We start from the raw sequence: 23,834 nt of genomic DNA on the forward strand, positions 1-23,834 counted from the left end.
TAGTCACTTGAGCTAGATTTATGGTAGTAAAGAAAGCTTACAGTGTTCTCATGTGGCCTGTTGAACAACCAAAAGAATCCAAATATAATCTGTGACCATGTAACAGGATATCTTAAGTACCATTTTATTTTTATTTATTAATTTAACTTAATTTAATTTTTAAAGTAAAAATTATATATACTTAAGGTTATATAGTATAATGATTTGACACATACATATATATGAGATGATTTCTACAGTCTAATTCACAATCATCTCCTCACATAGTTACCATTTTTTTTGTGTCTAATGAGAAGTGTCTGAAAGCTACTCTTTAGTGAATTTCCAATGTTCAGTACAGTATTATAAACTGTAGTTGTTGTCATGCCTTACATTAGATCTCTAGACTTATTCATCTTACTGCAACTTTGTACCTTTTGACCAATATCTTTCCATTTCCCCCTCCTCTGCGTTCCTGGGAACCACCTTTCTACTCTTTATGCTCCTGTGTACTTGATTCTTTTAGATTCCACATGATAGGTGAGATCTTAACTGGGCTTAAGAGTAGAACAAACATCTATCTGGGAATTAGGCTGCTGAGTTATCACCTCTGACTGATTGGCTGCACATTCTTGGGAATAAAGCTAATCTGTGACTTGGCTTCTTTATCCACAAAATATGACTGTTGGACTTAATGATTTCTGTGGTCCTTTCTAGTTTTCAAAATGTTTAAATTTTTCTGAAGATTGAATATTATCTCTTTTTATAAGCTGAAGTCCATATACTATTTTAGAAGCTTAGTTTGTATACTAAAATACAATCTTGGGAATTAATTTTGATTGTTTTGGGTATGGAATTCTCATTTTTCTTATATGAGGGTCTAGATCTGCCCTGTCCAATATGGTATCTACTAGTTGTATGTGGCCAATTTAAATTCGAATTAAGTTAAATAAAATGAAAAATGAAATCCCTCAATTGCACTCTCCACATTTCCCATGCTCAGTAACCATATGTGGCTGGTGTCTACCATATTTGACAGTGTGGATATAGGATGTTGCTGTCATTGCAGAAAGTTCTGTTGGATGACATGGACCATTGTTTTTTGGTCAGAATAAGCTCTGTTTTAGTAGATAAGGATAACATTTGTATCAAAAAGGGCTGGGAAAAGGGATCCACTATCTGTTTAAGGTGTACTGCTTAGGGTCCGCTGGGGCTTCTTTTTACCCTCCTTTAGTTCCAATGTCAATTTTTCATGAAATCTTCTCTGTCCTAGTTGGAACATAGAACTAAGTACATTGATTTTGACACTTGAGGAAAATGAACTTTAGCCTCACTTCCCTAAGGATTTTACAGTGTTAAAGGTGTTAAAATGTCACTATATAATTTTGCTTTAAAAATAATTGTTTTTTTTTTTTTTTTTGCTTGGGTCATGGTCCCGGGGTCCTGGGATCGAGCCCCACGTCGGGCTCCCTGCTCGGCGGGGAGTCTGCTTCTCCCTCTCCCACTCCCCCTGCTTGTTCTCTCTCTGTCAAATACATAAATAAAATCTTTAAAAAAAAATAATTGTTTTTACAGAGTTTCAGTTTGGGATGATAAAAATGGTCCAGGGAAAGATGGTGGTGATGTTGCACAATGTGAATGTACCAAATGCCACTGAACTGTGCACTTAAAAATGACAAACTTTATGTTATGTGTATGTTAACTGCACAAAAACCAATTTGCTCTGATTAGAAGGAAAATGAGCATCTGGGTAGTATCAAAATAAAGTTGTGAGTATATTGTATTTCTGCTTCAGGAGGAAGAGTTTAATTCTGTCACATCTGTCCCAGGCTGGGTTTGCCAGGAAGGAAATTCTGAGATTAAGATTAGCAATGCAGGATACTTATTAATTATGTGATGTTGCTCTTGGCATCCACACCTGTGGGGGACCGGCAAGAAGCAGAATTAGGCAGAGGGGAAGTCGAATCCCAATGAAGATCTCAGCCACCTGTATGGGGGCCTGCCAGCTAGCTGTGTCCTGAAACATACCCCCCCACCGTAATGGATGCAGGCTGTCCCTGGAAGGATGTGTGATTTTGGGCAAGACTCTTTTTTTAGGTGAGGCTATCTCTAAAGTTTTTATTTATTTATTTAAGTAATCTCTCCACCCAACATGGGGCTTGAACTCATGACCCCGAGACTGTGAATCCCATGCTCTTCCAACTGAGCCAGCCAGGCGCCCCTAGGTGAGGGTATCTTTAAAAAAGTCTGAAACCTTTGGAGCATCTGAGTGGATGAGTCCTCCATTCTTGAGGGTAGATTTGGGTGGTGCAGCACAGTTACTCATGGTCATATCAACATCAAGCCAGAAGTCTGTTTTCTAAATAATCCACATTTCTGGACTATGTAAATAGAGGACCAGAAAGTAAGAGAAAAAGGGCTCTTCTGGTGTTAGGTAATTCCTACAACTACCAATAACCAAGAACATAAGAAAGAGCAGGCAGACTCCATTGAGATTTTTCATTTCTTTATCTGATTTGGGTTAAGTATTTGTAATTGTTTATTTTTTCTTACAAAGTTATATATAATAGCTATAAGTAAATGTTCTCTGGCATGACCTAATAATTTTTTATGTCCTCTGATCTTTGATTAGTCAAAGTATCTTAAAATACTGTATATTTGCATAACTTGGGATGACCAAAGAAGGAAGGAAAATATGGTGGAGTGAATTAGCCCATACCGTACAGTGGGAGAAACTACCCCCTTATCTTCACACGTACCATCATCAACAAATAGCAGTGAGCTCTTTTATAGGGCTCTGAGGCACTCACTCTAAAGCCGGCAGAGTGATTTTGACTCCTTCTGACTTTTATGGGGAAATGTATCAAAAGAAAGTCAGCACGAACTTACCCAAATAGCCTTTTAAAAAGAGTCTTGGCCCATTGCAGACATCTCAAAATGTCTTTGTAAGTAATAAAGAAAAAAAAGTTCATTGCATTTTTTAGTAGTGTTGACTTCTCTAGCATATTATTTTTAAGTCGTGATAGGGTAGGAGGTACATAGAGTTCTTTATATATTTAATGCATGACATTTTTATATTCATTTTATACAACTAAAAATTTGTACACTGGCTAAAGAAACTCTTATTTACACCTTTGTTTTTGTGCCCTTTTTGCCTCCATCTTCTCTTTTTCAGTGGCTTAGAGTAAAGTGGAAAGATCATGGGATTTTAAAGTTAGAGATAAGGATTCGAGGCCCCTCTTTGTTACTTTTATCCATGGGAATAGAGTTATGTCATTTATGAACCAGTAGTTCTTTTTCTGTGAATTGTGACTAATAATTGTGTGTACCACCAAGGTGTTATTGGAATCGGTAATAAGATGCATGTGAAATTATTTTTATAAAATGTAAAGCACTCTTGTTATTATGTATACTTTTCAAAAGCTAATATTGACTTCTTGATAAGGAGCTGTATTATTGCTCATATAGGTGATTCTGACTTTAACATGATTGGCTGATCTAAAGGTAGGCCTAACGTTCAGTTAAGAAGGCTCTGGGGGCCCAAGAAATTGGAGTGAAGTAGGTTAAAATTGAGGGTGTGCCAGGAAGATAGATTATCTGGTGCTAAGTAGTATTCAGATCAATATACTTACCTCCACTAGCCACCAGAACCCTTGGTTGGTGACCTTCTTGGATTCGTACAGAATGTGTATTAATTTTTACTTATTTTTTTAAATCGATAACCTTTGAGTCTATCTAGAAAAATCTTCTAGTGACTGCTCTCTTCTGTGAGGTTGTTCCTGGATAACAGGTCACCAATTAACATACTTTTTTTGGCTGACTCCTTACTTTCCAGTAACCAAGTCAATCATCCTTTTTCCTCTAGAGTTTCCCTACACATTCTGAACTTACACTTTCTCTAAATCAGTTTCCTTTCCTTTTCAAATTTCTCATGTTTCTCTGAATTTTTATTTTCTATAGTAACTCTTAAATGGATTCCTCTTAATTTCATGCATAGTGCCCTCCCCTGACCCTACTGTCTAATATTCATAACTTTCATCCTAAACTATAGCATTCCTCTTAGGAAAAAAAAAAACCACATTTACTTGGTGTATGTTGAGATCATACACAATATTATTCTTTATAAATCTAAAGCTTTCCTTGGGAGATTAGGACCATCTATTAAAAGTTCCCTCAGCTTCCCTTCCTTTAGTTTCAGAAGTTTTAAATACTTTTATTTATTCCCTCTTTGGTGTCCTCCTTCATTTTTACATCTTCCATTCATTTCTTAACCCATTATAATCTGATTTCTGTCCTCACTCAGCCATTGAAATTGCGTTGTTGATGGTCGTCTTGTCAAATAGTTCTTTACTTTGCCCCCTGCTTAAACCTCTTTGTTATGTTTTATCATGTTGAGCAATTTTTTCCCCATCCTTTCCTGTTTTTCCTCTTTCACTTCTTCCCTCGTCTTTCATCCAGTATCAGGTGAAGTGCTAGACTCTGGGTAAATGAAGATTTACGTGAGAGAGAGAAGGGAGTGTATGTTCTACTCTCAAGAACCACACAGTCTAACAACAAACAAATAGTAACAGTACAGCATGCTAAGGATTGCACATACAGTGGCATTTAGGTTCAGAAAAGACCTTGGTTTCCATCTAGAAACTCTCTGCTCCTAGCTTTGTGATATTGTACCCTTTGGTTCTCTTCTGGCTTACTCTATATACCCTTCCCTTAAATAGGGTAACTTCCAAGAATTTGGTCTTTTGCCCATTTTTATTTTTGCTCTTACCTGCCCATGGATTGTCAGATACCTTTATAATATTAACTCTTACCTCTATACACCTAATTTCCAAGGCCTACATTTCTAGCATTAATCTCTCACTTCGTTTTCAAACCCATACCTCAGACTGATTCCTAGAAATTAAAACATGACTATCTTCAGGCATATTTAACTTTAACCTGTCCAAAGCTGTTTCCCTCTCCAACCACAAATGCACCTATGAAAATCATTTGAACAAACAAACAAAATTCATCCTGTGCTTCCTGTCTCACTGAATAACTTTACTGTTTTCTCTGTTACCTGGTCTCTAGAAGTCTCTGTGTCATTTTTAACTCTAGATTCAACTCATCTTATTTTTTACATATTGGGTATTGAGTTAAGTATATTATGAACAGGATCTAGTTTAATTCTTTTACTATGAGGTAGATATTGTTTTCTACATTTTTACACATGAAAAACTTGAGAATCAGAAAGGTCAACTGTGTGTCCAAGAGTAATACACAGCGCCTGAGTGGCTGACTTAGGGTCACACCCATGTGGGTGTCTCTGCAAAGTGTGGTCTTTTGCCCTTTGTATTGTATTGACTCCTCTCACAGTTGGTCTCACTGTGTCTTCTGTACCAATATTAGCACATTTAGTATCCACATTTATACTTTTCTTTTAGTGGCTCTATAATCTACATGTTTTTGTGACTAAGAAGATATTCTTGTGTGGAAGAACTTTTCAGTGAATTAAGCTAAAACGGCTCAGCAAACTTTTTCTGTAAAGAATAAGATAACAAGTGTTTTAGGTCTTTGTGAGCTATGTAGTCTCTGTGGCAACTATTTAGCTTTGCCTTCGGTAGAGAAGCTGCCACAGACAATATATAAATGAATGGGAATTGCTGCATTCCACCAAAACGTTATTTACAAAAACAGGACATGGGCAGGTTTGGCCTACCAGTTCTTGGTTACATAGTGTTTCATTTCTTCACTTGTGCATTTAAAATGCATTTATGTCTAATCTAAATTGCTCAGGTAAGAGAGAAGTTAAAAGAGTAATTAAAGAGGTGTAATTTGAATTTAACAGTTGGGAGCTATTGATTGAGAAGCACTTAAGTTGGTCAGAGTTCTGAACTTTGTCCATGGGGAGGTTTATGAGTTTGCTCAAATGCATGATCTCTCTGAGTCTTAGTTTCTTTGTAAATGGTAGGAATAACGCTTACCTCACAGCGTTGTTGAAAGTGTGAGATGGAAGCCCACCATATCAATAGAGCTATGACTGCCATCAGCAGTGTCATTTTCCTTGGTCTCTTGTGTTTTCCACATGAACTGTTTCTTTTTTGTTTATTAAAGATTTTATTTATTTGAGAGAGAGAGAGAAAGAGAGCACAAGTAGGGGGGAGTGGCAGAGGCAGAGGGAGAAGCAGACTTCCTCCTGAGCAGGGAGCCCGATGCGGGGCTCGATCCCAGGACTCCAGGATAACCTGAGCCAAAGGCAGACGCTGACTGAGCCACCCAGGTGCCCGGAACTGTTTCTTACAGAGAAATTTAAGAGACAAAAAGAATGGAATCTCCTCAGATGGAAGTGGGAAAGCGATCATAATCATTATTCTCTCTCTGTAATAGATGACAATAGAAAAAAAAACCCCAAATAATTGTTTTGGGTGGGGAGAAATGGTAGTGGGGAATATATGTCAGTGCTGAGCAGATAAAAAGTCTGGAAAGGAAGACAAGAAAATGAAACTTTTCTCAGTAAGCTGAGAGTGGGGTGAGGAGAACAAAGAAAGGGCATGAGGATGGGGCACATATGTGGGAACAGGACCTAGAAGAGGGTTTGGATGTGTGAAGGGCTGGGAACTGAGAGGGAAAACGTAGTCAGCAACCCATGAACAATTGCACCAATAGCCCCATCCCCAGAAGAATTCTGAACTTTGCATCACAGCATAGCCTTTGGAGGGAAGAGATGCTTTCTTGTGTCTTGTCAAGGGTGCTGAGCTGGGTAGCTCAGCTGGGTAGCTAACAACCTAACAGTGTGACTTCACGCTAAGATGTAGAAGGTGGCACATGCATATTTAAAATTCATATCTATTGCATTGACAAGCCACTGAACATTGTAGATGGGAAGACAGATTTCCGCTGAAGTTCAGCCAAAAACACTTTTTGAAACAACTGACAAAGTAGTGCCATAAATGAATTAAATCCAGGGAGTTCCTGGGTATCTTCTCTTATGATGGCAGTCTCCTGCAAAGATGCTGTGCACAGGCAGCTAATAAGCAGTCACACACACACACACGATAACTTGTAGCTAGATATTTTCAGTTACACTTTTGAATCAGGGGCACTGTGCTGCCTGGGTACATACTCAGTATGCTTTTGATGTCACTTGGAACAATACAATTCACTTCTAATGCAGCTTACTATCACGAAGGTAGGTATTTTCTTAGTATGATTATAGGACCCTCAACGTAAAATAACCACATGGTTGTATGTTTTAAAGTAGCCCAATAGATAAAAAATTCCAAAATTTTGAAGATGATTTGGGTGATTTAAGTTCATAATAATTTTTTTTGCCAACATAGGGATAAAACAGCTGAAGATTTCCATTACTGAGACCCCTGAGTCAGTTTAAAACTTGTTTCTGTGACCATGGGGAATGAACACTACATTAGTGGTCCAGTAGTTGTCTTATCTCTTCCAGTGCTTTATAGAGTTCAGTCAGCTATACCTGATTGGTGACACGAACAGCCTGTATCGGGTGACTGCCGAAGGGACTTACCACTATGCAATTTGATGCTCTTCTTAAATTAATTAATGTGCTGCTCTTCTTAAATTGTAGACATTTTTAAAAAAGATTGTATTTATTTGGGAGAGAGTGAGAGAGAGAGCATGAATTGGGGGTGGGGGGCGGAGGGTGGGCGTGAGGGAGAGGGAGAAGCAGGCTCCCTGCAGGGAGCCCTACACCGGGCTGATCCCAGGCTCCCAGGATCCCAGGATTATGACCTGAGCCAAAGGCAGATGCTTAACTGACTGAGCCACCCAGGCGCCCCAAATTCTAGGCAGGTTTTTAAAAAAGATCTGGTCTGTACTCTGTCTTCTGGCTGCTCTGTATCCCTTCCCGAGTAAGTGTAGTCCTGTTCCTGGTTTACTGTAGGTGCATAGTAGAAACTTGTTCTTTTATGAAACAAAAATATAACAGTAGGATGCTGCATTGGTATTTAAAATGACATGACCAGATGTGAGGATAGAAAAGATTCATATTTTATAAAAATAACTTCAGATGTCCATTGGTATAGTCTACCACTTTGTGTAATATTTCCTTAAGTTGTTTATTTTAAAAATTTATTTTTAATTTTTTTATTTTAAGATTTTTATTTATTAGAGAGAGAGAGCGAGCGAGCACCAGTGGGGGAGGGGCAGGGGAGAGGAAGAAGCAGGCTCCCCACTGAGCACGGAGCCCAATGCAGCTAGATCCCAGGACCCCAGGATCATGACGTGAGTAGAAGGCAGTTGCTTAACCTACTGAGCCACCTCACCTGGGTTTTTCATTTTTTTCATTTTTATTTTTATAAATATTAAATAAAAATAACCATCATCCAAAGTGGTGTATTTTATTTGAAACATCAAAAAAAGTTAATGTAGTAACAGTTTTGTAACATTATGTAATAACATTTTATAATATAGTGGAATGCAGAAGTCATGTCTGTCAAAGATAAGCAGAACTTAGTTAAGATGACAGGCAGAAACGTGCAGCATGGCTGTTTCAAATATCCTCTCTTCTGCTATATGTAGTCATGTGCTTCCTTTAATTAATGAGACATTGTTAGGGTCAACCAAGCCCTGTCCTTTAGGCAATCCCTCTAAACTTTTTGTTTCTAGAATATAGTCCAAATAAAAGCAAATTGTCACATTTAAAGTTTTATTCAACCTGAGGGATTCAGGACATGACATGACCTGATGAAGGAAGTTTTCTTCAAACCCACAGAAGGACAGCTAGAGAATAGGGATCTAAAAGTGATGTTCAAAGTTCTTTTGATTTAGAGCAGTACCTAGTAAGCCTCTGTCAGCAGATTTCCTTAGTGGGATCTTCTGTCTGTTTGGAGGAGGCAGTGAGGGAAACAGATGTCAGTAGGACAATCGGATGCTGGTTGGAGACAACAGAGGACGTGTTTACTGTTTTAGAGAGGGAAGCTGGACTTATGCTTTGCATGTGTGCTCTTTGCAGAATCTGTGAAAGGAGTTTCTACAATGGTTTGCTCAGCTCTCAGGAGAGTTGCCCACCTGCATGTTTACCTGGTGAGGAAGGCCAGTAGTGTCTCCAAAGGCCATCATCGGCAGGCCTTGGGCTCGAGACCTGCTGCTTCAGAGTTTGCTGCCCGAGGAGCTCCAGGGGGTGTGGTGGAGTTGCTGGGCAAATCCTACCCTCAGGACGACTACAGCAACCTCTCCCAGAAAGTCCTCTCCAGGGTTGGCAGGAATCTGCACAACCAGCAGCATCACCCTCTCTGGCTGATCAAGGAGAGGGTGAAGGAGCACTTCTACAAGCAGTATGTGGGCCGCTTTAGGACTCCACTGTTCTCGGTCTATGAGGACCTTTCTCCAGTGGTCACCACCTGGCAGAACTTTGACAGCCTGCTCATCCCAGCTGACCACCCCAGCCGAAAGAAGGGAGACAACTATTACCTGAATGGGACTCATATGCTGCGAGCGCACACGTCCGCACACCAATGGGACCTGCTGCACGCTGGGCTGGATGCCTTCCTGGTAGTGGGGGATGTCTATCGGCGCGACCAGGTCGACTCCCAGCACTACCCAGTGTTCCACCAGTTGGAGGGCGTCCGACTCTTCTCTAAACACGAGGTGAGTCCTGAGACCGTTCTTATCATTGATACACAGCATGGACATTCTTGTTGAGGTCACTAAAGTTTATCTCAATGAAAGCAGTTGTCCTTGATCTCCTTTTGCATTTGTGAATTGTACATCAGTACAGGCTGAGCCTCAATATTTTTTTATTGATTTGTTGTGTTCGTACCTACAGAAATGAGTGGGCCTTTGTTTTGCCTCATCTGGCCTTAGTCTTTCAATACTGACCTGCCTTTCTCTAGATTTCTTCATATGAATGGTCAGTGGCTCAAATTTATCCTCAGTCCAGGATGGTTAAGATACAATGCGGAAACCTATGGTCAGGTTATCCCAGTTCTCAGTTAGTAAAAGTGAATTAGGTTTTTGTGCTTTTAGAGGTTAATGAATTTCTTCTACAGTAGAGGGGACTGGCAGTTTATTGGCTTATTAGATTGGAAACTGTGTTCTGGTCCCAAGCTCTTCCCTTACCATCCCCTCCTCTACATTTGTAGGTGTTTTACATTTTTTTCTTTGTGAGATGTCTTAGTTGTTGCTATTCCTGAAGTATATGTTTGGAGCTTAGAGGTTTTTGATCAGGGAATCTGATATTCTGGTTGTTCTCAAAGGCCACCTGGCGTGTTTGTTAGCTGATATCATAATATACTGATTTCCTAATTTTTTCTCTTTGGCAAATTATGAAAATCCCTAAAAGCTTGAGTCTGTTTCCTAAAAACCTGCAATACCACTTGTCTTTCATTCATATATTTTTAAGTCTCTGTTTTTATGTAAGAAACAAATGGAATAAAATGAGGCATGGGAAATACTTCACTTTACCCCTTTCACACTTCTTCCATACATGTTCATCAAAACAGGAAGAACAGTTCCCTCCTGTGAACAGAAGCTTCATGGGTTGTTGGACATGGAAGGGAATAGTATGTGATCCCTAGGCCAAGAAGGAACCATTGTTTTGTTGTATTAAGTGAGCCATGTCGTATGAGACAACTGTTTGCCTCAGGATGTGCTGTTTTTCTGTGAGTCAGTGATCCTACAGCAGTAGGTGAGCTTTACACGCAAAGACCATCCACGCTTAATCGTATAGCTGCTTAAATGAGCATTCTTACTCCTTGGAATAGCTGGCTCTTTTCTAAATTAGGATTAACACTATTAATAAGGGTATGGGTTTATTAGGAAGTGAAAAGGAAACGAACATAGGTCAAAGTCTAGGAAATATGACCAAGCGATAGAATGTCACCTATAATTAATAAACTGGAGGAGATGTATACTAGCGGGATGGTGGCCAGGTCACGGCAGCCGGCAGGCGCTCGGCCTGGCTCACCTCATTAAAAAAATGAGAAAGGAAAGTGCTCACTGATTTGTAAGCCTCCGTGCCATGAAAGTGGCTGTGAAAGCTTTGAGACTTACACTGGAATTATAATGGAGGAAAAATCCAGGCTACCTTAGAAGGTGGAAAATAGGAAGAGGGATAGGAAAGTCATCTTTATCTTGTTTCATATTTGTTTGGGGTCCAGTCCAGTTTAGTCGTTAGCAGACGTGGCTAATCTGGACTGATAATGTTACTGTATATTCTGCCTTATCATTAAAAAATTATACACACACACACACACATAACTAATAATATAGTTTGATGAGGAATTCCATGTCCATTGTTTCATTTATTCCTCTTACTAAAACCCTTGTGAGATCAATTGTTTCCACTTCAACCAGGAGGAATCTGAAGTCCCCGGAGGTTGCCCAAGGTTATCCACCCAGTTGGTGGCAGGGCTGAAACTTGAACTCAGGTCTTCTGAGTCCATTGCCCATTCTGCAGTATTCTGTTGTTTTCTAGGTAGCTGCTTTGTAAGTGGGACCTGCTTATGACCCAGGTAGAGCGTTAGTTTTAAGAATGGTGTTGGGGAGAGAGAGGTTTTTTTTGTTGTTGTTGTTGATTTTGTTTATTTCTTTTTAAAGCCTGGTCTCAACTAAAGTGATGGCACTAAGTTTGACCTAATCTTAACCATCAAAAAAATGTTTTTTCCTTCTTTCAGTTTATTCCCCTAGAACATGATTTTTCAGTAATTTTAATCATGTTACCTATGTAATTTAAAAATTATATTGTTATCTTTTAAAGTTCGGTTATTTAGTAATCTTTGTAATTATTGTTTCAATCACTATAATGTGCATTTCTACAGCAGAAAAGTAAATACAGAGGTCTGGGTAAAAGAAACAGGGATAAGCCTAGAAATGGCTGAATTATGACAATATATATTTTAACTATTAATTGTGAAGAAAACCCGGTTTGTATTTCGAAAAAAGGTTAAATGTATCAGTACTCACAAATCTAAATGGGTTAAACTTACCAATTAAAGACATACATTACCAGAGTGGACATTTTTCAGTGAGAGAGACCTGAAACAAAACCATACCAGAGGTTGAAAATAAAGGGCAGGAAAAAGATATATCAAGCAAATACTTGCTGGAAGAAAGCTGGTACAGCAATATTAATATTAGACAAAATAGAACTTGTGGCAAAAATTGATAAATACGAATAAAGAGGGATAATATATCAACTAGAGTGCTTTATGAATCAGGAATTTTAATGTGCCCAACATCATAGCCATAATACATAAACCCAAACTGAAGAAATAAAAGTTTAATTTGACAAATTCATAATCACAGTAGAAGATTTTAAATGACTTCAATCAAAAGCCAGTGGGTTAAGAAGACAAAGTGAGTAAAGATACAGATAATGGGCTTGAGTTATGGTTATTTTTAAAATTCCATAACTAAAATAAAATAAAATTCTGTAACTATACAGATCCACACAGAAATTCCATACTCACAGTTGGAGGTATGTAGTCACATGGGATACTTAAAATAAGTTGTCCATGTACCAGTTGACAGTTGAAGTCTAAACAGATGTCAGAGAATCAATAACATAATAGAACTGTGCTTGACTACAATGTGGTTTATGTAGAAAGCAGGAAGAAAGGATGATAAAAACTTTTCATGTCCTCAGACATTTAAAAATTCACAGTCATAGATTCATGGGATAAAGAGAAATATTACAGGGGCGCCTGGGTGGCTCAGTTGTTAAGCGTCTGCCTTCGGCTCAGGTCATGATCCTGGGGTCCTAGGATCGAGCCCCGCATCGGGCTCCCTGCTCCACGGGAAGCCTGCTTCTCCCTCTCCCACTCCCCCTGCTTGTGTTCCCTCTCTTGCAGTGTCTTTCTCTGCCAAATAACTAAATAAAAATCTTTAAAAAAAAAGAAATTTTATAGTAAATTGCAAATTACTTGTTAACCAGCAAGGAAAATACTGTCTTCAAACTGCTCAGATATGTGGGAAAATAGTCACTTTATTTTGTAGAAACTTGGTAGACCCCACTTAAATTGTGTGATCACAGTTAACATTAATAAAGCAAAATGTGTGGGTTGGAGCTAAAGAGGTACTTGTAGTACATTTAGTTTAAATATATTTAGGAAAATTGTAAAACCCTGAAAAATCAATGAATTAAGTGTCATTTTAAGATGCTAAAGCAAACAACATTGTTCTAAAAATGTAGAAGGGAGGTGGGTTGTATAGTTTGTAATAGTCCCAAATCTACAAAACAGATACAGCAACTGGAATAGCAAAGCCCATCTCCGACACAGCTGGGTGACGAGGTCTCCCTAAGATCTGCACAAATGGTGGGAACTGAAAACTGCCAGCTGCAAGCTCTGCACTGTGTCCAAAACCGAGGCCGTAAAGGGAACCAGTGAGGGCTGAGGGGAGGAGAGCTTCTGAGACTCTCAGAGAACAAACTTCAGACAACCCAATTTACTCGCGGGCCTTTGACATTTAGTGCTAGTAATAACATTGCTCACCAGTGACCACCAACATTACAAAGAGAGGGGCCAGGGCCAGACTTTCAGGTCTCCTGATGGAAGAATACAGTGGCAGCTCTAAAGTCTTGCCAAAAAATTTGGACCTGACTCTGATCAGATCTCTAGATCCAGCTCCAAATTGACAGGTAGTACAGAGGACAGAGAAACATGCTAAACTATGCCATGGAGAATTAATAAGCAAAATCCAACCTGTGGGAAATGCTACAGCAATGCTAAGGGTCGCCTGGGTGGCTCAGTCATTGAGCATCTGCCTTCGGCTCAGGTCATGATCCCAGGGTCCTGGGATCGAGCCCCACATCGGGCTCCCTGATCCGCAGGAAGCCTGCTTCTCCCTCTCCCACTTCCCCTGCTTGTATTCCCTTTCTCGCTGTCTCTCTCTCTGTCAAATAAATAAAAAATCTTAAAAAAAAAAAAAAGATGTGATGTGCATAATGAAATAAACAGAAAAATCAAAAGGAAGACCTTAGACATGTTTAAGCAGCAGTGTTTAGAAATGTTTAAGCCATCATATTCAAGCATGTTATCAGTGGAATCCCTTTGTGGAATATCATATAAACTGGTTCCAGTGTTCTTTCATGCTCCTGGTGAGTTGCATGTGCTCAGTCTGTGTGGTAGTCATGCACATTAAGACCATGTGTCAGTCTGAGACTGATGGGAAATCTTAAACTGTCCCTTCAATATAGGCAACTTGAGAAGCACTGCTGTATAGGACAAATGATTCAGTTTTGTCAAGTAAACTGCAAGAAAAATAAAAGGGAAATACACCTATAGATTAAAAGAAAAATCAAGAAATCATAATGCTTAGACCCTATCAGGAGAAAACATCTTTAAGGAAAAAATCATTTGAGGTCATTAGGAATTTGAATGTTAACTGAATGTCTGAACTTAAGGAGTTTTTTATTTTTATTTTTTAAGGTATGATAGTGGTATTATATTTAGAAAGTCATTTTCCTTTAGATTTACATATTGAAATACCTGTGAGTGAAATGATCAGATGTCTGGTTTTCTTCAGAATAATCTGGGGATAGGCATGTGGGAATGAATGGAGGGGGATTGGTCATGAATTGTTAATTATTGAAGCTGGGTTTTGGATACATGAGGGATCATTATCCTTTCTACTTTCATGTGTGTTTGAAATTTTTCCGATATAAGGTTAAAGGAAAAGACTGAAGGAAGAACAGTGGGGTTGGTCAGTCAATCAGAAAAACATTTGTTGAACACAAACTGGGGTTCAGGTCTGTAAGAAGGTATCAGACAATCATGAGATGCTCCCTGGTTTCATGTGGAAGATAACTGTTAAGATTAAAAAACAAACAGGAGACAGAAGATATTAATCATAGAAGATTACATTGCGTACAATGAAGACTGAAACCAATTAAATCTAGGATTAATAGCCTCTCTTCCATCATTCTGAGATGATTTTACACATTTTTACCAAGTGAAAGACTTGTATGGTCTGTTTATTATCAAGCTCATTTTATGAGGTTAGACATGTTAATATACAAACTAGATGAAAAAGAAAATTATAGAAGTTTCATCTTTATGAACATAGGTGATTCTTTTTTAATGAACAGTTACAGAATTATTAAATGAAATATTTGCAAATTTAATTCACTGGTATATTGTGTCCTGCCACGTTATTATTATACATTTATTCTATTATATTATATTAACTGATGTAAGGAGAAGAAGCATGTGATCACCTCAATAGATGTAGAAAAATAATTTGATGGAATTTAATGTCTTATGACATAAAAAAACATTTGATGACATTAATGACTCATGATAAAAACTTTTAGCAGACTAGGAATAGAAGGGAACTTTTTTTTGAAAGATTTTATTTATTTATTTGAGAGAGAGAGAGAGAGAGTGAGAGAGAGAGCACAAGCCAGGGGAAGAGGCACAGGGAGAGGGAGAAGCAGACTCCCCGCTGAGCAGGGAGCCTAATGCAGGACTTGATCCCAGGACCCTGGGATCATGACCTGAGCTGAAGGCAGATGCTTAACCAACTGAGCCACCCGGGCTCCCCTAGGAGGGAACTTTCTTAAATGATATTTGTCAAGCAGTCATAGCAAATATCATAATTGGTGAGTCATTATAAACATTTCTATCACAATTAGCAACAATTCAGGATTACTTACCATCACTGCTTCTATTCATCATTGTGTGGGATGTTCTACTTTATGTAGTGAGCCAGAAAGAGAAATGGAAGGTATAAGCACTGGAAAACATGAGATTAAAGTTGCTTAATTTTAGATGATATGATTGTTTACTTAGAAAATTGAATAGAATATTCAGGTCAATTATTAGAACTAATAAGACAGTTGAGTAAAGTTGATGGGTACAATGTAAAAAAAAAATATGTTTCTAATCCAGAAGTAATAGCCAGTTAGAAAATATAATGGAATAAAGATTTCATTCATAGTATCAACTAAAACTTTGACGTGCCCAGGTATAGTTGTTGCCGAAGATGCTCAAGATATTTATGGATAAAATTATTAGATATTATTAAAAGACATAAAAGAAGAGAAAAAGGAGAAATATACCCTAATCATAGATTCATAGCTAGGAAAACAATATCATGAAGATGGCAGTTCTCCAAAATCAATGTATAAATTCAGTGTAAATCTAATCAAAATATCCACTGGGTATTTTGGAGAAGTTGAAGGACTAATCTTCAAATTCATGGGAAGAACAGGTTTGTGCATAGCCAGAACAATTTTTTACAAGCACCCGTATAAGGGGTATGCCTTATCAGACATCAAGACTTAAATGCTCTGTTATTAAGAGGCTTATTATTGGCACAAGTTTAGTCAAATAAAGAACTTTGAAGTAGCTCTCCTCATATTTGTAAGTGTATTATCTTATTATAAAGTGGAAATGATGTTACATAAATGGGGAGGTGATGGATTCTACATGAATTGCTCTGAGACAATTATCTGTATAGGAAAAAAGTATCTTTTCCTATCCACATTTGTGCTCTTTATCTCACACCAAATGGAAAATTCAGTTCTGGATGGATTCACAATCCATTTGTGAAGAGGTCTTTAAAACTTAAAGAAGAAAATATGAGAAATTATCATTATCACCTTAGGGATAGAATATAATATCTTAAACTCAGACTCCCTAAAAAGAAAAATCCTGAATGGAAAAAATTGTTAAAGAGTGAATACATTAAAATAAAATTTCTGCCTAACCAAAGCCTTTCATAAATGAAGTTAAAAGGCAGGCAACAGGCAGGGTGGAGATATCTGTGTGTATACAGCTAAAAGATTAATGTTGATCAAATTAAAATGTTTTAGTTTGAAAAAAAAGAATCCAGTAGGGAAAGTCTGACAGTACCAAGTGTGGTCAATACATCGAGCCATGGGAGTGCTCTGGGGGAGTATAAAAACACAGGCCTGAAATCTCACTCCCACGTATATATTTAGATGTGTTCTTGAGTGCTCCTATTAGCAGATAGATGAGAATGTTCACAGCCCTCTTAGTATTAGCCCAAACCTGAAACAACCCATATTTCTACCTAGAGTAGAACAGGTAAGTAAATTGTGGCATATTTATCCGATGGTATGTGAGTCATATCTGTGAAAATGAGTAAATCACAACTATATGCGTTGACATGAATGAATTTGCAAAGTTATATTAGGCAAAGAAAGAAAGTTACAGAAGCTAACATTGTATGATTGCATTTAGGTAGAGTTTTAAAAATGGGTAAAATTAATCAATATGTTACTCAGGGGTTCATGCATGTGTGGAAAAATTAAGGGATGGAAAGGAATAATGAAAAAATTTAGTTGTTACCTCTGTTAGGAATGGCAAAGGGATTGTGATCAGGTAGGGGCATGAAGGGGGCTTCAAAGTTTTTGGTACTGTTTTCTTTTCTGAAAATGGATATGGGTGGTGAGCACACATGTATGTGCTTTTATTATTCTTCAAAAACAATATACTGTACGCTCTTTGTATGAATAGTTTATTGTGGAATTTTAAAAAAATTAATAACTCATCAGCATTAACAGCCTATCAATAGATGTGATTGGCCAACAAGCAATGACCGGTCTTATCAGTAAATAACAAATGCAAAGTCAAAATATGTAAGAACCAGATATTGTTCCAAACCCATTAGATTAGTAAAAATTAATAACCTCGACAATAGCAAGAATCTAGAGGAACCACAAATCTTACATCCTTTTTTTGGGAGTGTATATAGTTGCCACCACTTTGTAGAGTTACTTGGTCTTTTTTTTTTTGATTGTATACTCTGTAATCTGGTGTTTTTTTTCTTTAAATGTAAAGAATAAAGGACAATTGGCTCTATTTGTACATTGAGTACTTTATTGCAGCTAACATAGAACATCTATGTTAACATGGATGAGGTTTTAATACAATATTCAGGGAATCAATAAGTTATGAGTGATACCAAACTATGATATCCATTTTTTTTTTTTTTTTTAGTGGGAGAGAGAGTGTGAGAGAGTGTGCATGTATGCACGACTTTGGTGGGAGAAAGGGGCAGAGGGAGAGGGAGAGAGAGAATCTCAGGCAGACTCCCTGCTCCTGCAGAGCCTGACTCAGGGATCGATCTCAGTATCCTGAGATTGTAACCTGAGCTGAAATCAAGAGTCAGACGCTTAGCCAACTGAGCACCCAGGTGCCCCTTGACTATATCTTTTAAATTAATGAATTAATTAAATTATTTGAGAGAGAGTGTGAGGGAGAGATCTTGAGCAGGGTATGGGGTAGAGGGAGAAGCAGACTCCCCGCTGAGCAGGAAGCCTGATGTGGGGCTCCATCCCAGGACCCTGGGATCATGACCTGAGCTGAAGGTAGATGCTTAACCGACTGAGCCACCCAGGTGCCCATGATCTCTCTCTCTCTCTTTTAAAAGATTTTATTTATTTATTTTTGAGAGAGAGTGAGTGAGCCCACATGAGCTGGGGGAAGGGGGAGAAGGAGAAGCACACTCCCCGCTGAGCAGGGAGCCTGATGCAGGACTTGATCCCAGGACCCCGGGATCATGACCTGAGCTGAAGGCAGACACTCAACTGACTCAGCCACCCAGGTGCCCTTTATTTTTATTTTTAATTAATTAATTAATTTTTGAGATCTAGAAAGCACTTTAATATTTTATCCTTCTTCAAAAGAATATAGAATGCTTCACGAATTTGTGTGTGATTCTTGCACAGGGGCTATGCTAATCTTCTCCGTATCATTCCAATTTAGTATATGTGCTGCCGAAGTGAGCACCCCAAGCACCCTTTAATAGATATTTTAGAATATGCCCAAATAACAAGTGTTCTCATTGTGTACTTGCTCATGCTTTGTCTCTTTCACTTGCTCTAGCTCTCCTTCCTTCTCTCTTTCACACCCATTCCCCCGCCATTTCACATACAGTGTTTTTTTTTTTTTTTTTGTTAGATAAATATGTAGGTAGGTGTGAAAAAATATATGGGAATGATAAAAATCAAACTCAAGACACTGATTACCTGGCAGGTAAAGGGAAGATGAGTGATAGTAGGCACCATTATTGTTTGCAAATAATGCCAAATATTATGAGTTTTTTTGGAGGCTGGAAGGAATTTTGAGACTAAAAAGTTTGAGCACCACTGTTCGGTTGCTTCAAACTAAATTTTTACCAAACATGTGAGGCATTCATTTTGCAAAGAATAGCAAATCTCATGTGTTTGACAGACCCACCAGAGGGAGCCCATCCAAATCCTGTATCTATTTAATCTGATTTAAAAAAAATTAATAAGTACATACCTGGACCGTGTTCAGAGAAGCTATATTTTCCTTTTGTCCCTGGAGATGCCTTGTCCTGTTTCGCCAGCTGTGCCCTGTGTACGATTCCTGGGAATGCACTCTGAGCACAGTGAGTGCACCGAGGGGCCGTGGAGGAGGTAGGATGCTATGCAATTTATTCTTCACTCTGGGCTGCAGACTCTTTGTTTCCTCAGTGTGTCTTCATTGTCTCCATTCCCCTTTGATGACTTCCTCTGGGTCAGTTTTATCACGTACACACATATGCAAGCCACACTTCCTCCTGAATTTAAGATTATTCATGATCAGCCTTCCCTTCTTCCTATTTCTGTCTTCAGTAGTATAAAAAAAAATTTCTCACTGCTTCTTTTTCTTTTAATTTTAAGAATTTGTGTATCTCTCTTGTCTTTGTTTTCTTGGCTGGTAGTTTTTGAACTTGAGTGTCTTAAGTCCTGGTCCATGACCAAGTTTTTGTGGATCTTACAGGAAAATTACTGATATAAGAGGAATGTAGCAAGTTTTATAAATGTATATTTGTTCACTTCAAAGGACTCTTCCTTTTCCCGAGATGATTTCCTTGCTACTTACTTAAATATTCTTTTATGAAATGATGGTGATGGTATTTTAAAAATATGCCTGTATTTCCAAAATAAAGCATTGCCAAATTTATCTTAGTTCTAGAATTCTTTGAAATTTTTACCAGCCTATGAAATACAAAGTAAAGTCTTATATTTCTAAGTAAATACACGTATGTCTTGATAAATGAAGACATAGTTATGTTATTGAGAAGTTGTAAACGTTCTATAATTAATAGTGATTCATGCATATTCACACAGAAACAAAGGGGAATGTTTATATAGAAGAGGTAAGTAAAGGTATACAGAGAAGTAAGCTTTGTTATAATTTGGACCACAACACATTACTGAAATACTACTTCATTCAGAGGTCCAGTTCATATTCCATCCCATCTCAGTTGCCTATTCTTTAAAAATAATCACTGGCATTCCCCATTTCTTCCTGTAGGAGTGTGGTTAAGGGGTTCCCTCCATGGATTGTGCTCCTTGCCTGTAATTATTCAATCCAAGTGGAGTAGATATCCTTCATTTCAAACAACCCCTTTGGCATCCTTTGTGGTTCATCCTTGTTAGAAAACCACTCTCATTTATCATCAGAAAATTTCATTTTTGCTCCCTTTGATATTCTCTCCCACCTTCCAGATGGTTCATTAGAACCCTCCTGTTCTTGGGCTTCTTTTCCTGAGCTTCCCCACTGTTACTCTTGTGGTGAGCCAAAGGTAGTCTCTTTATTCCTGCTTTCTACCCTGAATCACTTTTCTATCATTCAGTGAATGACAAGGTTTTATTCTCCACCATGTGGTTATTGGGTTTCCTTAATAGCCTCATGTGGAGGGGCTTTATTGAAGGCACTTTTATTTGGCCTTGATAGATTATAGTCACCATGTTTCCCTAATCTCCTCTTTAAACTCTTTTAGGAAGGACTCCTTCTGTCAAAGACACACTTAAATTGAAATGGCTTTTCTTTTTTTATATTCCTTTTCTCCACTCGAGTGTTTACTTAGGTATGTCTCTTGACAGTGAAGCAGAAGGCAACTGGTCACAGCCAGGAGTCCACAATATATTGGATTTGAGTAATACCCCGTTATTGGAGGACAAAGGGGGGGTTGGAGAACCATTTAAAGAGAGACCAGTCTGTTTTCTCTGGCACAAGGCTTTTGCAGATAATTTGTTCTTGCTATGACAAAATAGAAACTCATAGCCTCTTAGCCTGAGACCATGTCACTTACCTATAGCATTATGACCCTCACTGAGCTTTCAGTACATCCCGCCTTGAACTTTTACTTTGTATATGTCTGGTTTCTCCAACTGGTTGGTCACTTCCTTAAGGGTGTCTCCTGTTCAGCCCAGGATCCTGCACAGAGTAGAAGTTGGTAAATGTGGTGTTTGGATGTCTCCTTCGTTCTGGTCTGCCAGCCTCCAGTCTGCAAAGAATGGCAGCTAATGTAGTTAAGTGCATGGCAGTTCACCTGTCAGCTTTTCTAGCTGGACATTCTTAGAGCTATTTCTCATGTTCCAGCCTTCCAGAGGAGCAGGTATATCATTCAGGGCTGGATTGCAGGACAGAAACCACATAGTAATGGATCAGGGAAAGCTCAATTTAAAGAATTATTAACTATAACATAGAAAATTGGGGCAATGAGGGATTGGCTAGTAAGAAGTAAAGAGAACTCTAGAGAGCATAGGACTTGCAGATAAATGAGCAGCTGCTACCCCTAGGACTGACACTGAACCCCTAAGGAAGAGTCCTCCGCCTCCATCCCCCAACTGTGGCTCACTGAATGGCACAGAGGTGGTAGTGGTTTCATGCTGGTGAAATTGCTGGATATCTGCATTCTGGAACTTGTTGGAAATCTGCTTTTTGAGGGGCCGAGGAAAGCTATTTGAGGGTGGTGTCTTGTAGGAAGCACTCTGCTATAAAATTGCCTAGGAAGGGCCGTGGCGGAAGCAGCTGTCCACTGTGGGAGCTCCTGGGGAGCTTAGTGCTCCTGCTTATGCTACAGGACACCTGGGATCCAGCAGGAATTCCTTTGTAATGTGGGCCTTTTCGGGGACCTCTACTGACGGTGCTGCTGGCAAAGGAAAAATATTTGAAGGGCCCAACTCAGTTTTCAAGAGCAGTCAATGGTGGATTGATTTGTGTCTGAGAGGCAATACATTGATAACTAGCACAGCCAACTTGCTCCTTTTCCCGAATATCTAGAAGTCTTTAGGAAGTTAGGCTGTTATTCACCCAATAAATAGGTTGCTAGGGCAAGTCACATTTAGGGACGCACAGACTTTTGTCCTTGATTCTAATTTAAAATTTCTGATTATAATTTAGGCTGTGGACAAGCTGTCTAGTTGCTTGTTCTTAGTACATGGGTGCATAAAGGACAGAGGATATTCTGAAGGGTAAAAGCTGGAACCAGTATAGGATCTGGAGAAAAACAGATGAATATCCTCCACATCTCAATCCTTGAAGATCTCAGGAAAATCATTATCATTTACATTCTGCATTTGCTGTTGGAGGCCAAGAGGGCCTCATTAGGTTTTACTGAATCCACATAATTACAGTAGCAGTATTTTTTGTACTAGCTGAAGTGATGTGTGAAAGTAGCAAAAATATTTTCACAGTGATATTATGCTCTTTCACAGTAGACTTCACACCTTGCTGGAGACTGCATTTCTTTGTGTGGTGCACATTACAGAAACCTACTTTCTATGGAAGGGGTGGTGTAATTTCACATTTTCAGTTTGGTAGGTATGGGTGGGAAGGTAATGAGAAGGAGTTTGCTGTACCAGCCAGCCTCAGAACCAGCTAGTAACCCGTGATATGCACATCTTCTTGAATTGTCAGTTCAGATACCTGAGTCTGCTCTTAGATGGAAAAGATGATGCTCCTGCTATTTGACTGGCACTTTAGGTGTCTTCTTTCTGAAACTTTGTCCTCAAATCTTCTGTCTAATGTCATCCCCCACATTCATCCTGCAGTAGGTCTCTGAAATTATAAACTAGTTAATAGGAATGAATTTGAAAGATAAAACAATTTTCTTAAACTAGATATATCATTTAAAGACAATGCTATTTTTCACCTATATGGAGACTTTCTAAATGTTGTTTATATGATTGATAGCATTTCATCATTGCAATGATTTCTAGCCTTTTTCTTTTACTATTTGGGAATCTGCTGAGAGATTTGGATACTACACACACACACACACACACACACACACACACACACACACACACACACACACACACACACACACGATTTTGTATGTAGTTTAAGGGGTATGATATATTCCTGGATTAGAAGTCACTGTCAAGGAGATAGTTCAGTCTCCATGTTGATAATTCCCAGCCTGTACATCTGTAGTAAACCGGAAGAAGTGTTGTTCCTATTCTCTTAGCATTTCTCTCTTCCCACTTCTACTGTTTCTTATAATACCTCTCTTAGATCGCATTGGGATCCAGGCTGGGATTATGTTTGATGGTGGATTACATGAACAGCAGCAGAGGTGAGTGTTAGCCATAGGAAGACAGAGAATGCTGCCTGACTTGGGAATGACCAGATGTTGGCTGTTGGGGTGATTGGAGGATCAAGGTTGAAGTCAAGAGCTAAGAGTCAGAGGCTGTCTAGGAATAGGTGGGTGACTTGAATGTCTTTGGGGAAGTCAGGGGAACAATTTCTGCCTAAATCTGAGAGCCTATATCTTGGGGCACAGGACATTCCTATGTAGTGACCATTCCAGATCGAAGAAATGGAAATATTTGTTCAATGTTTGGAAGCTTGTAAGGTAGAGAGCTACCTTGAGATTGGACTCAGGTACAGAGTTGGGTTGTATGGGTCTTGTGGGGATCATATCTTAGCACACATCCAGTAAAAGGTGACTCTTGGAGGCCTGGCATGTATTGGGGTTTAGATAATTCATGGTATGTTTCATTTAAGGTTAATGACCTAGGCTTAAATCAAAACAGAGAAGGGTTTACATGAGACAAATGGAAAGAATAACTTTCTCACTATAAGATTATGAGTGAGAGGCAGTTTCAGAGGGATTTGGGATCACCTTATCATCCA

At 38.7% G+C, this 23,834-nt stretch overlaps 1 protein-coding gene and 1 non-coding gene across 15 annotated transcripts in view; one reads left to right on the forward strand and one right to left on the reverse strand.

The window, feature by feature from the left end:
- Positions 1 to 23,834, forward strand: part of FARS2 (phenylalanyl-tRNA synthetase 2, mitochondrial) — a 537,883-nt gene that overhangs the window by 130,637 nt on the left and 383,412 nt on the right. For 13 of the 14 annotated variants that reach the window (XM_027601919.1, XM_027601925.2, XM_035728493.1 and 10 more), the window contains one exon: positions 8,942 to 9,576. The exons of the other annotated variant lie outside the window; for it this stretch is intronic. In XM_027601919.1, the coding sequence (XP_027457720.1) occupies positions 8,965 to 9,576 (612 nt within the window). In that variant the 5' untranslated portion in view covers positions 8,942 to 8,964. The remainder of the gene's footprint in view (positions 1 to 8,941; positions 9,577 to 23,834) is intronic. 14 annotated transcript variants of the gene reach the window in all.
- LOC113928123 lies at positions 18,581 to 18,686 on the reverse strand. The gene has a single exon (XR_003521805.1). It is a non-coding gene; the product is annotated as a U6 spliceosomal RNA (small nuclear RNA).

Source organism: Zalophus californianus, chromosome 7 (genome assembly GCF_009762305.2).
Source record: "Zalophus californianus isolate mZalCal1 chromosome 7, mZalCal1.pri.v2, whole genome shotgun sequence".
NCBI classification, from domain to species: Eukaryota; Metazoa; Chordata; class Mammalia; order Carnivora; family Otariidae; genus Zalophus; species Zalophus californianus.